General features: G+C 43.2%; 1 protein-coding gene across 1 annotated transcript; it reads right to left on the bottom strand.

Moving 5' to 3' along the window:
• Window positions 1–3,654: 3,654 nt before the first annotated feature.
• On the bottom strand, window positions 3,655–11,284 carry CCN3 (cellular communication network factor 3). The gene is made up of 5 exons (XM_084749520.1): window positions 11,078–11,284; window positions 10,713–10,938; window positions 9,283–9,534; window positions 8,236–8,450; window positions 3,655–5,252 (listed from the first exon to the last, which is right to left on the bottom strand). The coding sequence occupies exons 1-5, from the start codon at window positions 11,159–11,161 to the stop codon at window positions 4,956–4,958; spliced, it is 1,074 nt and encodes a 357-aa protein (XP_084605646.1). The 5' UTR covers window positions 11,162–11,284; the 3' UTR covers window positions 3,655–4,955.
• Between the last annotated feature and the right edge of the window lie 3,552 nt (window positions 11,285–14,836).

The raw sequence follows: 14,836 nt of genomic DNA, 5'->3' as shown, positions 1-14,836 counted from the left end.
AGGCATGCTGTATGTAAGACACGGCAGGGGAGGGGGGGCCATATAAAGAAGGCTAATACACTCAAGGGTCTCCAGTGTCTGTAATAGGACTGTGAAGAATTAGTTATAAAATGGCACTAGAACTTTGAGAATAACAACAAGTCCGCAAATCAATGTCCTGCGAAGACATTGCACAGCTGACCTTTCACAAGATGCTTGAACTACATGAAGCCACATGGGCCCTCCTTCATGTTTCTAGGTCTGTCTGTCTGTCTGTCTGTCTGTCTGTCTGTCTCTTCCTCCCTCCCTCCCTTCCTTTTTTCAATCTTCTTTCTCTGTTTGCAGTAGCTGCTATTTTTGAGTGGAGGGTTGATTATCTTTTCCTTTGTTTTTTTAGAGGAAATGTCTGCTCTTCAGGAACAGCTGTAGATGAGCCACTGAACACCTGTGGTAGTTTTACGTCACCTTGACACAAGCTAAAGTCACCTGTGAGGAGGGGCCCTCACTTGGGAAAATGCCTCAGTGAGACTGGGCTATATGCAAGCCTGTAGGACATTACTTAATTAGTGACTGGTAGGGAAGGGCCCAACCCATTGTGGGTGGTGTCACCCCTGGGTTGGTGGTCCCGGTTTCTATATGTGAGCAGGCTGTGCAAGCCATATGGAGCAAGCCAGAAAGCCCCTCCATGGCCTTTGCATCAGCTCCTGCCTCCAGGTTCTTGCCCTGTTTGAGATTCTGTCCTGACTTTCTCCAATGATGAGCTGTGATGTGAAAGTGAAAGACAAATAAACCCTTTTCTCCATAACTTGTTCTTTGGTCTTAGGGTTTCATCACAGTAATAGAAATCCTGAATAAGATACTATTTCAAGGTAAATTAGCCACTGGTTTGATTACAGGATATATGTACTCACAATGGGTATTTATCTTTTGTATTCATTGCTTCTTGCTTTAACTGTTCCAAACAGTGGAATTATCAGAAAGGATAACCTGTTTATTTTATTTCTTGTTTTTTTTTAATCTGTGTTTTCAGGATTTAAAACAATGCTAGACACACAAAGCAGACTAAGCATTCACTAGCTGAGGAAAATGAATTGATTACCAACTGTTTTTGATTCTCAAAGGTGCAGTTAATTCTACATGAAGCAGTTGTCACAGGATGGATTAAAGGACGTCTTGATCCAGCCTTGTTTTTCCTAGGTACAATAGCATATCCCTACTTCAAAAAAATGTTGACCGTCATAAAAATGTTAGCATCAGCACTAACCTTTCTATCTTATTTTTTTAAAATATATTTTATTAATTTATTCATATTACATCAAAATTGCTATCCCATCCCTTGTATTCTCCCATTTCTCCCTCCCTCTCATTTTCCCCTTACTCCCCTGCCCTATGACTGTGACTGAGAGGGACCTCCTCCCACTGTATATGCTCTTGGGTATCAAGTCTCTTCTTGGTAGCCTGCTATCCTTCCTCTGAGTGCCACCAGGCCTCCCCATCCTGGGGACATGGTCCAATATGGGGCACCAAAGTTCATATGAATGTCAGACCCCACTTTCCACTCAACCGTGGAGAATGTCCTGTCCATTGGCGAGATCTGTGTAGGAGTTTGAAGTTTACTGCATGTATTGTCCTTGGCTGGTGCCATAGTTTGAGCAGGACCCCTGGGTCCAGATCTGCCCATCATAATGTTCTTCTTGTAGGATTTTAGGACCCTCTGGATCCTTCTATTTCCCCATTCTCCCTTGCTTCTCTCACCTAGAGTCCCAATAGGAAGTCTTCCCCTATGTCCCACTTTCCTGGTAAGTGAAGACTTTCATGGGACATGCCCCTTGGGCTAACACTAACCTTTTTAACAGTCAAAATATTGTATTGTACATTTTTCTCCTAGATCTCCTTTGATCAGTGCTCACAGATATTGTCTTAAGACTAGGTCCTGCTATAACACTGACTGGCCTTGAACTTGTGATCCTCCTGCCTCATCTTCAACTGAAATTATAGGTGTGTACCAACACACCAGGTCAAATGTCTTCAAACAATAACAAATTCCTCCTTTTATAGTTCTATGCTTTGTGTGTACACTTTATCTTATTTTTGCATTCTTTAAAGATTTGTTTTTTTCCCCCTAAAAATCGATACATTATGATTTATCTAGCTAAATCTGTATTATTGGAACCCATTATGAAAACCAGTTTTAAGCAGCTCCAAAGATGGATAAATTCTAGTGTGGAGTCATTCAGTAGCAATAACAAGAACAAACAAGATTTTTTTTTTTGGTTTAAATTCTACATTTACTATCTTCTTTTAACTGTGTGTGGTTGTGATTGTGAGTTTGTAGTGTGTATGTGTATATGTGAGTATGTGTGTGTGTACTCGAGTCCCTTTGTTCATGTGTGGAGGTCAGAAATCAATGTTGAGGGTCTTCATCTCTTCCTTTCCGCCTAATGCTTTGAGACTGGGTCCCTCACCAAACCTGGATCATTGTGTCCCCACCCTTCTCCACCAGTACTGGGAACACAGGTGTGCACTGCCACACCCAGCTTTTACTGGTGCTGGAGATCCAAACTCAGATGCCTACACCTGTGCAGAAAGCACTTGGCTCACTTAGAGACTTCATGGTCCTTTCTTTTAACCTTCTGGTTTTTAAGAAGTATTTCTCACAAGTAGCCAGAGGAGGTAGGGAGCACTGACTTTATGTTATTGTTCAAATTAAATGATGTAATGAAAGCGAAGACCTTAGTCCAATGTAAGTATGCCATAAATGTTGGCTGGCCTTCATAATCTCCTGTGAATCAACTCCTAGAAGTCCAATCTGCTTCCCAGCTTATCTTGAAGGCAAATATAAACTAGCTGTAAAGATGTATGAGAAGGAGGCTATGGTCTGAGGAAATAAAGTTGGAAAAAAATCTATTTTTTTTTAAATTAGGGAAGAACTGTGGGCTCATAGTTCAGAAACTTCAAACTATAAAAGCTCATGTTAACTGCGGCTTGGCTCTTCTGTCACCCAGATGGCAGCCCTGGCATGGTCCTGCTCTGTATCACCACAGGAAACGCAGGTGCCTTTCAGTATGCCTGAGAGACTGAGTCCTTTGGAAACCATAATTGACAGATGTTCAAGTCTTTCATACAGAACAGTAGTATTTGTATAGAACATGTCCACACCCTCCTCTATGCCTTATCGTCTTTGGACTACTCACAACACCCAACTTAACACTTAGGTTATGCAAATGACTGTTACCTGTGCAACCACTCTAGGCCAACTACACAGTACCAATTAGCTACAAAGTAACATTTGTTCTAGCTAATCTCTCTAGTCCAAGGTTGGTTGCCTACATCCTGTGGTACAGTTCTGATGGCTACAGGGGGGCAACTGTGTGTTTTTATGGGCATGTAGCAAGTGCTAGTTGAGAAAGAGGGTACTAATGATGTCACCTGGGAAATGGCCCTTTAATTTGATAAAGGACTCAGAGAACTGACTATTAATCCTAAGGTAGCAGACTCAGATATCAGTGTGTAAGTGCTGAAGAAGATGGTCCATGTAAATGGCAGAGAAAATTTGAGACCTTGGTGGTGGGGATGACTAAATGCAGTAAGAACCATCTCTTTTCCTTCTGATAAAAAGTTATGAGCCCATGACAAAATGCCCACTTTGCTTTCAATTGATGCTACTGATTGATGCCCTATTTAATTCATGGAGTTTTATTTTCAATAAACAACATTAAACTTGTAACACAAAACTAATACCAGGATCACGCACTTAGAACATCATATTCTTTTAAAGTTGTGTCTGACAAGTAGAGAAATTAAAGAGAATATTTTACAAAATGTATAATTTATATTTCATAAATATTTTAAGGAGAAAAGTGGAACGCGTGTGATGATGTACAAATGGCATTTTGCAGCAGATTTTGTGATCTTTACATAGTAATCACACACAGGTACACATGTGTATCTGGTGTTTTCATTACCATGACCAAAGGGTGTACTCTGAACAGGTCTTCAGTAACTCCAAACTATCATAAAATTCGTGGCTTCTGCTCTTCCTTCTCAAAAACTGCACTAAAAGCACATTTGAAAGTCATCAGAGATTGTAATTAGATGTCTTGGTTCTCAGTGGACTATTTAACTACGACAGTCCTTGCTGAATTATGAAGAAGTGGGCCTCAGCAGCCTCTAGGATACAAACCACGGGCTGAGAGGCCCTGTCATCTCTGCATTAGGAGTTTTGGGTCTAGCTTCTTTCGAATGGAAAGGAGTCAGTGTGTCTACAATGGAGAAAGTTCATGACACCAGTCCACGTATTTACCAGCTATCCTACTTCTGTATGCTGTAGCTACAGCACATTTCTTTCTTTTTTTTTATTTTTAATTTTTTATTTATTTTTACATTAAGTATATGGGTGGGTGTTGTGCCTGCATGCATGTAAACCATGTGCATGCAGCAGCACATTTCTTAGTATGCCACTAAGGAGAAAATAATCTCCGAACACCCTCTTAAAGAGTTGTATGTTTCCATGGATCTTAGACTTGGGAGGATGGAGTTGACCTACGCCAAAAGGGAGCGCAGAAGAGGTCCCTCAAGTCAACCTCAGCATAGGATGATATATATGTACACCTTCAATGTGATCTTAGAGCTCCCCATGTCATTCATTTCTGTGCCATTTATTGGGCTTTAACTAGTGCACAGAAGATGAGTGTAACGTGACACATTCTACAAACTAAATCATCCATCTGACTTAAATTTACGCAGATTTGCAGTTGCAATAAACAGCACGGGGGAAGGCAAGTCCTCCCTAAGCCATATCCTGAGCTTACGTTGATTATATGTTTACATTTGGAACATCTTTCATTAAAAAAAAAAAGACAAATATAAATGACCTCATACGATCACAGAAACATACATGGGACACCGCTTCACTATGTTTCCTATACTTAGGCGACGGCAGGCCATGCTGCGGCAACAGTTTGCCTCCATCAGTGTTATATTTCTCCTCTGCTGGTCTTCGGCTCCAGCTCCTGGAGGAAGGCCTCATTGTTCTGAGGGCAGTTGGAGTGACAGGTACAGGTGCCAATGACCATGACTGGTTTCTTGATGATCTGCCCCGGGGAACACTGGAAGTCCACCTGGATGGTTTTGGTGTTGTGCGGGGTACAGCACCGGCCATCACTGCAGACCCCACAGAACCTGGGCTTATAGGTATGTAGGCTAGTGCAATTCTTGAACTGTAGGTGCATGGCTTTCACGGACTTCTTGGTGCGGAGACACTTTTTACCTTTCTATCAAAGAAAAAAGATCAGTGTTGAGTAGAAAGCCTGCATGCAATTCTGAAGAACGACTTTAGCAGCTCCCAACCCAATGTCCTTTGGTCTTTCTTTTTAAAACAAATCATCAATTTTATTTGGATAGTGTTGCCAGATAATATCAGTTGCTTCCCCAGGGCACCTCGGAATTTGTGATAAATTTGGCCAATGACATCATCAGTCCAACCACTTTGGATATGTCTTATTTGTCTCTTGCATTCATTTTCTTTTCTATCTTGGATTTGAATATAATGCTAAATATGCAGAATCCCCTTATGTCTTTGAGTCTATGATCAGGAGGAAGAAAGCATCTCTTACTTAAAGACATTGTTTTTATTCAGCTAATTGCACTATTTGGTGTTACTGAGAGAAGGACCAAACATGGCATTAGTAAAGTCTATCAATGTTTTGGGGACTTTTCTGGCATTAATTCATTTAATTCCTACAGCATTCGTTCATACAAGGAATAGCTGTTTATACAAGGCATAATTGACTCAATTTTATTTGAAAAAGGAGCTCTCAAAGGATAGATAATCAGAAAATCTTGAGTATTAGAGTTTGTTTGATGCAAAGCCAATTCCTTCTGATACATTACATCCTTAAAAATTATAGGACAGTGAAATTTAATATTCTTCCCATGAAACCAAATCGAGTGAAAAGTTTATCCTGTATCCCACCAGTTCACATAATAAGAAAAAAGACACAATTTCATTAAATAAGCAAACACCTAAGTGTTTTTCCTTACTCCCCTACACATGTCACAATTCTCCACTGCACACTTGGTTGGGTGAGGCTCATGGTATGTGGAGTGATGACTAGGAGTCCTTTTATGTCTGTGGTTCTCAAACTGTCATGTATGTTAGTACCACCTTGGGGGTTCATTAGAAAAGTCTTGGTCCTTAAGCTAGAGGTTCGGACTTTGCACAAGTGATGTGAGGCCCATGCATCTGAGGATGCTGCTGTTTATCTGGGGACTACACAATAAGAGCCTCAGTCATAGACTTAATAAATCTCAGAACCAAGAAAAAATGTAGTGTCATATTCAAAACACATTCACAGAACCTGTATAAAATGTATACACCATACAAAGGTGTTAAGCATAGTATTTCCCAATATAAAGTGAAGTGTTAAAATAAACATCAATTGTGTAAAGGAACATTACAGAAGACCAAATTCTGGAAGCCTTGTATAAAAAAAATGCTTATTTAATTAAGAAGTAACTATGTTCATGAAAATATTGAAGGGACTACTTTTTCTTTTTTATAGTTAATATTTAGGATGTATTCCCTCTTTTTTTTTTCTAGACAGGGTTTCTTTGTGGAACCTTGGCTGTTCTGGACTTGCTTTGTAGACCAGGCTGGTCTTGAACTCAGAGATCCACCTGCCTCTGCCTCCCAAGTGCTGGGATTAAAGGTGCATGCCACCACCTCCTGGCCAGCATATATTCTCTGTAATGGCCACTAAAAACCAGAGGTAGCAACATTGCTGTGATTTGTGTGTGCATGCAGGTAAACGTGTGACTGGTTATGTGGTGAACATTCATTGTGAAGTGACACATTTCCTAATGTGTCAGAAGACGAATTTCTAGGGTACAATTTTTGGAGAAAAGGTGTCTTTAGGTGTTCTTTCTGAATTTGCAGAAGAAACAAAGTTGAAATAAATCTCTGAAATCATATAGCTGAACAGTTTCACAGCTAGTCGGATCACAAGGGACTCTGTAGCAGTAGGGGAAATTTTTAAGTATTTCATGGCTAACATTAACAGAGTATTTAATCTATGTCCAACATTTTATAAGCTTATTTTGTTCAATCCTTATGATAACCTCAAGATAGATGTTTCCTTCTTTCTTCTTTTATCTTTCTTTCTTTCCTTCCTTCTTTCTTTCTTTTTTCTTCTTTTTGAGTCAGAGTCTTTCTGTATAGCTCTGCCTTTCCTGGACCTCTCTATGTAGACTAAGCTGTCCTCAGACTGACAGAGGTCTACCTGCCTCCTCAGCCTCCCAAGTGCTAGGATTAAAGGCATATGCCACTATGCCCAGCAAGAGATATTTTCAATGGTCACACTCTGTGGCGAAAGAATTTAAAATAAGTTGCCCAAGCTCATACAGCTGGGCCATGTCGAGAGAATTTCAAGCCAGGCTGACTGGTCCTAGTGTTGTCCCCTTAAACATGGTATGATACTGCTTCAGAGTAGAGATACACAGAGCTTGAGTTTCTGGGGTCTGTTGATATAAGGATCTATGTAATGGTTAAATCTGATATTACACTTATCTGATCCTGTTCTGCAACAAGACCTGTTATATCACCAGGAACCAATTAGGGCTCCTGATCTGCACACTTTATACCTAGAGTCAACATACCATGTTGACATAGTTCCAACAACAACAACAACAACAAAAAAAAGGTGGGGGCGGGGAGGAAGTACGCTGTTTCCTTTGGCTCATGTTTCCTTACTTTGGCAAACGTACTATTTCTACCAGCCTTTTAAAAATATAGTTGATAATTTCCAGACACCCATTCATGCGTTTACTGACAGCTATTTACTGTGTACACAATATGTTCTGGGTCACATAGTAGGATTTTTAGACTACAAGGGGAGTAAAGCAGACAGCCTCTGTCCTGCTTCTTCCTATAGCTTGTACTTGATTTATTTAGAAACTAGCCTCACTAATGTCAGCTGTACTTTACAACTGGATGCACAGGACAGGATTTACTAAGCGTCCTCAGTTGTTTGTGGAACTATAGTGAGTTGTTTGGGGATATTTACGTAAATTAAGCAGAAAGATAGAAAGTGCTCGTTTTGATTCAGGGTGCTCCATGCCCTTTGTCTAGGTCAATGCCCAGCTATAGCAGATTTTTTTTTCTCCCAGTCAGCTAGTGCGACAACGACTTTTTGGAGGCCAGGCTTCAAGGAGGCGAGGCCACTGCTATAACGTGATAGGCCTCCTCTAGATTCGTACCTTGTCCGTCAGTTCCATGGGCTCTTGTTCACAAGGCCGGACCATGCAGAGGCGTGTTTGCTTCACCATCTCACACTGGCGATTCCTGTTGGTGACCCTGGTGGACAAGCCCATCCCACAGCTCTTGGAACACGCACTCCACTCTGTCGTCTGCTCAATGCAGTTGGTACTGGAATCAGAGACTTCCACTCCGACAGTGGCTTCCGGCCTGTAGGCTATCGAAGGCATAAATACAGTTACTTGAGTAAAATATGGGGACCAATTAAGCGTTGACCCTCAGATAACATTAGATGGTGAATTTTAATTCTGCAGCTAATACATACCAGTTCTTGAAGAGCACAGCACTAGATTTGTTTATAAACCCTTGGTGGGTAGGCACAATGTAGGACTTTAAAGAAATCTTTAATCACCCGACCATAAGATACTTGGGACAACTTGTCACAAGAAACAGAAATTATATGAGGGAGCATCATAATAAGCTGAATGCTTTCAACATGTACTTTGGTACATAGAGGGGTCATGCTAAACAACTGAATTTTTGTGTGTGTGTGTGTGTGTGTGTGTGTGTGTGTGTGTGTGTGTGTGTGTGCATGGCCATGTGTTTGCAGGTGTACATGCCTGTGTATGCACATGTGTTTGGAGGCCATAGATGTATCTTAAATGCTATCCCACGGGAGCTCATTCATTGAAATCTAGGGCTAACTGATTAGGTTAGTCTGCTTGGCCAGTGAACTCAAGTGACCTGCGCATCTCTGCCTCCTCAGCAGTAGGATTACAGACAGGGCCCAGTTTTTAAGGGTGTTGGGGGGGGGGGTTCCAACTAAGGTCCTCACATGTGCACTGCTCACCTGGTGTTGAGCTCAACTGGGCTCATTTAAAAGAGAAGCTGTGTACAAATGTCAGGCGTCTAGCATCAGAATTAAGTCAATGATGCATCTGATCTCAGCGGGCAATCTGGAATTCATGAGGGAATAGCTAGCTTCGAGTTCCACCTGCTTTGTGACTGTGTCTACCCCAACTCTCTCCTTCTTCTGCTGGGTTCCTCACCTGGAAGGGCCAGGCCTCCCAGTGTGGCCTGCTCATTTGGCCCACAGGTCCACTTTTCACAGCACTCTCCAGGCACAGCCACTTTTCTTGGAGCTGGGCAGTCAGGACCCGGCAGTAGTACATCCAGCTGGCAGCGGGGCACACAGCCAATTTGCCCATCTCTGCAGGTGCAGTGGTATTGACAGTTGGGTTCAAACGTCTCTCCGCTGCGGTAAATGACTCCGTCAAACACACAGTTGTCTCCTTCTAGAACTAGGATGTTCAGGAAGGAAGGAAGGAGGGCAGAGGGAAGGAAGGGGAGAGAGAAAATTGAAAGCACAATTCAACTGGAAAGCTGTGTGACATTGGGAGGACATGGTCAGAAGCTATTCCTGTTCTAGTTCAAGATGGCTGGCTTCTTATACCAGGATTCAGGTCCCTGGAGATGCTTCCAGAACAAGGAGAAGGCACCAATCCCACCTGGCCCTTCTTTCTTCACCTAGTTCTTATGAATGAGCAAGGAGGTGTGTAAACACTCCAGACTCTGGCAATGTGCCAATACACACTTTCTGGTTAGTTGATGGCCTCTAATAGAGCTCTCTGCTTCCTACTGAAATCACCTGCCCTCAGATGGTTTCATTGCTAGGACAGAGCAAAGACAAGAACAAAAGGTTCAGTCACACTCCAGAGACACCCTCCCCCATCTCTAAAGATAAGACCGTTTCCCAAGATCCATCTTAGAGTCTCCTTCTGCAGTAGTTTAGGATTTAAAAACCAAACAGGTTTCAGATTGGGATGGGCATTATTTTCTTGGCATTGAGCACTGTAAGTCATCACTAGCTTAGAGGAAAGAAAGAAAGAAGGAAGGAAAAGGCTTACTTTTAAACTCTTACCAGGGAGGTAGAGGACAACCATGATTATAGATAGCAGTGTACCTCATGGGAAATTGAGCTCCCATTGATGAATTTTCACGGGGCAGGACTGGCTCGTTGCCTGTACTGTATTTTACTGCAGCCTAGGGAGGAGTGACATAGTCCTCCCAAGAGAAGGAATTGCTTTGGCTCAAATAGGACAATTACAGGTGTGAAAACAAATGTGCTAAGCTGATTGGGGGGGGAGTGGGGAGGAAGGCTGTAGGCCTGTGGGTAAGCCCATACTCCCATCACCGGAAGCGTTTCCCCTGAAAATCCAAATAAAATAATTTCACTGGCCCTTCTCTGGAAGGCAAGTGATGTACCTGCATGGAGCACGTTTTCTCTCAGCCCGATGCCTGGTACATGGTAAGTTCTCCACACTCACATGGCACTTACTGTACTGTAATATTGCTACAAATGTTTTTAGCTTAGTTCTCCGGGAAAGGGGGGAAAGAGGGCAACGAGAGAAAACTGTTTCACCTAGTTGGCTGAGGAGAGGTCAGGCCAAGGAGGGGAGAGCAGGAGGGACAGGGTTACCCATGCAAATGCCAGTCTGGTTGCTGGGGTCTGCACTGCGGTCACAGTAGAGGCCACCACTCTGGTCGCAGGGTTTCATCTCAGAGCAGCTCTCCCCGCGCTGACGGGCGCACACCAGACAGCAGGAGCAGCCATCCAGCACCGAGCGCACCCCGGGGGCGCAGGTAGGCGGTGTCGTGGGGCACTGGAGCGGGCACGGGGTCGGGCAGCGCTGAGTTGCAGAAACCTAGGGGGAGCGGCGAGACAAGAAAACGAACCCTGGTTGTCAGGGACCCTAAAGCAGAATGAGCCCTGAGCGCGGGAAGGATCAAGAGCAGTCCAGAGGAGCCAAGTACGCCTGGCCATCCTAAGCGTGCGCCACTTACTTGACTTAAGAGATAGAAGAGCAGGAAGCCTAGGCAGAGGCACCGCTTTCGCAGAAAGACGCTCATGTTCTGCATGCTGTGCATGCTAAGGCTGTCTCGGGCTGGAGATTGGGACTGCCCCTTCACCCAGGTCTGGCTGAGCAGCAAGCGCCACCCGCGCAGGTTTTATAGCGCGCTCCAGGGACGCACAAGCCGGTTGGCTGCGCTGGAAGGAGGGGGTGGGGTGGAGGTGGGGGAGAATCAGCTGGGTGGGGAAGTGGAGGGAGCCCAGCAGTTGCTATGGTAATGGGCCCCAAGGCTGCTCTCCTTAGGGCGTGGAGCCCAGCCTGAGTGTGCCTGTGTGTGGCGACTGGCTTTTCCCTGAGCACCGGGAGGGGCTGGGTGGAGCCCCGAGGCCAAGACCCGGAGCCAGCTACAGCTCGTGAGAAGGAAACGCCCTCTTCTTCTGTAGAGTTGCTTCACCTTCCCCTAGGAGGAAGACACCGCTACTCCCCAGCACCATCCGCCTTTGCTGTTCCAACTAGGGGGCCGGGCCGGGGCGGGGGGTTGGGGGGTGGGAGGGGGAGGGGAGGGGAGGCTCCTGACTGGGATGCCTGAAGTTTGGGGCCATATGAGCAAGGCAGGGATTGGCCAGAGGCCCAGAGATTTAGTCATAAGGGAAGCACGTGCAAGTTTGTCACCGTTTATTAGGGCACTCTTTGAAATGTGTTGAGGGGGTCGGGAGGAGGAAAGGACAGAACACACACACACACACACACACACACACACACACACACACACACACACAGAGAGAGAGAGAGAGAGAGAGAGAGAGAGAGAGAGAGAGAGAGAGAGAGAGAGAGACTGATAGAGGAAATAACAGAAAAGAGTCACTTCGGCAAAAGTGAGGGGATGCTATTGGCCGAATTCTTTTGATTGTAATCATTTCAAGATTTGTAAAGGCTTACGACCCATGCTCGGTAGAAATGAACATAAAACAATGGAATACAAACAAAAGGGGAGGGGAAAAGATTTCATGGTAGAGGTAAAGTCTTGAAACACCTGCCATATGGTGCCAAACGTAAAACTGCTTCTAACAGTCCAAGGTCCTATGAAAGTTTCACTGGCTGCATTAGGTGCCTCCCCCCCCACCCCCCCCACCCCCGCCCTCCCATGAACTGAAAAGGAGAGGGGAAGACTTTTGCTTGACTTGACTGGTGAACAGCTCTCCGACCTGACCTGGCACTCATTTGCAAACGGAAAAGGTGATCTGCTGTGGTAGGCTTGCCTCATCTCATGAGAAGGAGAGCTGGTTGTATTTCTTCAAAGGTGAACAGGCCCTATGTGACAGATTTAAAACTGGTACCCTTTCCTGTACTTCAGTATTTATGGTTTGCAGAGATGGTTCATCTGGTAAAGTGTCTGGGGCACAAACACAACACCCTAGGTTCAGATATCCAGCATCTACAAAAAAACCTAGGAGTTGGAGCATGCTTCTGTAACCAGGGAAATAGATACAAGCGGGTCCCAGGAATTAATTAGCTGCCCATCCTGATCAGTGAACTTCAGGTTCAACAAGAGATCCTGTCTCAACAAAACAAAACAACAAAAACAACAATAAAAAAACCAAGGTGAAAGCACGATAGAGGAAAACACCTAATTTTGACCGTGGTACCTACATGCATATTCATGCACACCCCCCCTTAATTTAATCATCCCTTCTTTAACAGTATTTTTCTATTGCCTACACTGTAAAAAACAAATTAAGACCAAATTTAATGAATTTCTTAAAGAAAAAAATGTTCAGAGATTGAGAAAAGATTATTCAAATGAAACTTGCTGGATGTATGAAAAATAAGTTAATTTTTTGTTGTTGTTGTTAGCTAAGGACTTCCTTTTAGGGAAATGGTGCCACATTTAGGTATTAAAATTGTGTTTTTAACATTTTTTTCATTGGGAAGGACTCTATTTCTTATATATAGGGCACAGTCACAGCTACTGGCGACTAGAACTCTCTGTATTTTGGACAGCTGAAGCGGCTTTGGCAGAGCTAGCCAGTCTTCCTTCCAAGACTCGAACTCTTGGCACTGGAGACAGGGCACCCATCTACAGACTGCACAGGGTTATCTGATATTCTGTCTACAGTGCTTCCTGCTAGTTGATGGGGAAATGAACACAAAAATACTGGGGACAAAATGTTTAACAAAAAAGGAATCAAAGTTAAATAAAGGTAAAGTCCCAATTAACTTAACATTGTTCTCAAAAAAAAAAAAGAGGAGGAAGAGAAGAAGAAGAAAAAAGAAGAAGGAGGAGGAGGAGGAGGAGGAGGAGGAGGAGAAGAAGAAGAAGAAGAAGAAGAAGAAGAAGAAGAAGAAGAAAATCACATTCTGTGTCTGAGAGAATTCCTATTTATATTTAGAATCTGAAAATACTTAATCTCTCTCAGACTTCTGGGTTTTCGGCTGGAACTACTAGAAGATGTGTGGCCACAGAACTTTGATGAAGTTGACCATGTGAATGTGTACCTTGTCCAGTCATTCATGGATTACTGTTTTGTATTTCATGACATGAATTGGGGATGAGTAAAATATTTTGGGCTTTAAGGCTTTTTTTTTTTTTTTTAAATAACTTAATAGGAAAATGAAGTAAAAATAACTACTCTGAGGCAGCATGTAAAAATTCCTATAAATAAACCTAAGCAAAGTCACATAGCAGTATAGAGAAGAAAGAGATACATTTCATTGTTGCAGGGCCTGAGAATGGTGGAGGCTGGGAAGAGACTTCTGGGAAAGACAACTCCCATTCATTGTCTTCCCACCGATGGACACTGCGGTGAGACTGAATGCCATTAAGCTAGATTAAGCTTGGAAATGTATGATGGTCACAAACAACGTGAACAAAGATATGATGAGGGAAATTCAGAGGTGTTTTGAGACATCACAAGTGTTGAATTTGTCTGGAGCAAATGAAGGCAGCAGGAGATGAGACTGGAAAGGGGTCCACGGTCATTTCCTACTGAAAGACTCCAAACAACTAACGACAGAGGTTGTGGTTTAAACTTTGTCTACATTCAGGGTACACTCAGGACAATCTTTCTTCAGGAAGTCATGCTGCCTTGCAGCAGGAGGAGCTTAAGGGGAACAGGGAAAGGGGGAAGGGGAGGGGGAGGGGGAGGGGAAGGCAGAAGAATTGCAGTTCCTGTACTTCTCTGTCTAGCTAGGGTTGAGGCTCCCTATGCTCCACTCCCCGCCTTCTGCACTAGCATGGTTATTGGTGTCATCCTTGTTTGTTCTGGTTCAACATTAACTTTTATTTTCTGTGTCCATCTATTTAAAAGTTTTTTTTTTTTAAATCACTATTTATCTCCTAGTTGCCACCCCTGTGTCTTTCAGCGGTATTCCTTAAAGTAGACTATAGCATTGTGTCAAGCTTTTTCAAATTTCCACATTTTTACATTCATATTCCTTTTTGTGTGGGTCTTAACTCTCTTACACCACAACAAAACACATTTCTACGCTTTCTTTTCTGAAGCCCCCCTCCCATTTCTCCATTTTCAAGTTTCCACAAGAATATCTGTTTTAATAAATGCTGTTTAAGTTAAATAAATGCTGTAAGTTGTAATTGGTGATGTGTTACAATCATGCTCACTTTCTTATGAAACTCTGTATTTCCTAAACTTATTATTATTTATTTTTCTTCACATTCCTTGTTAAGTGACCCTTGGTTAGGGTCACATAAAAAAAGAGGAGATTGAAACAGTAATAAGTCTTCTGAGATTAA

The sequence above is a fragment of the Acomys minous genome, assembly GCF_964271855.1.
Source record: "Acomys minous genome assembly, chromosome: 12".
Taxonomy (NCBI): Eukaryota; Metazoa; Chordata; class Mammalia; order Rodentia; family Muridae; genus Acomys; species Acomys minous.
This window is presented reverse-complemented; position numbering and strand designations above follow the sequence as displayed.

Coding starts and splice junctions, on each gene's coding strand:
- CCN3 (XM_084749520.1), bottom strand. CDS start 11,161: ATGCACAGCATGCAGAACATGAGCGTCTTTCTGCGAAAGCGGTGCCTC. Junction 10,939..11,077: donor TCTTCTATCTCTTAAGTCAA/GTAAGTGGCGCA, acceptor CGCTCCCCCTAG/GTTTCTGCAACTCAGCGCTG. Junction 9,535..10,712: donor CCAGACTGGCATTTGCATGG/GTAACCCTGTCC, acceptor TGAACATCCTAG/TTCTAGAAGGAGACAACTGT.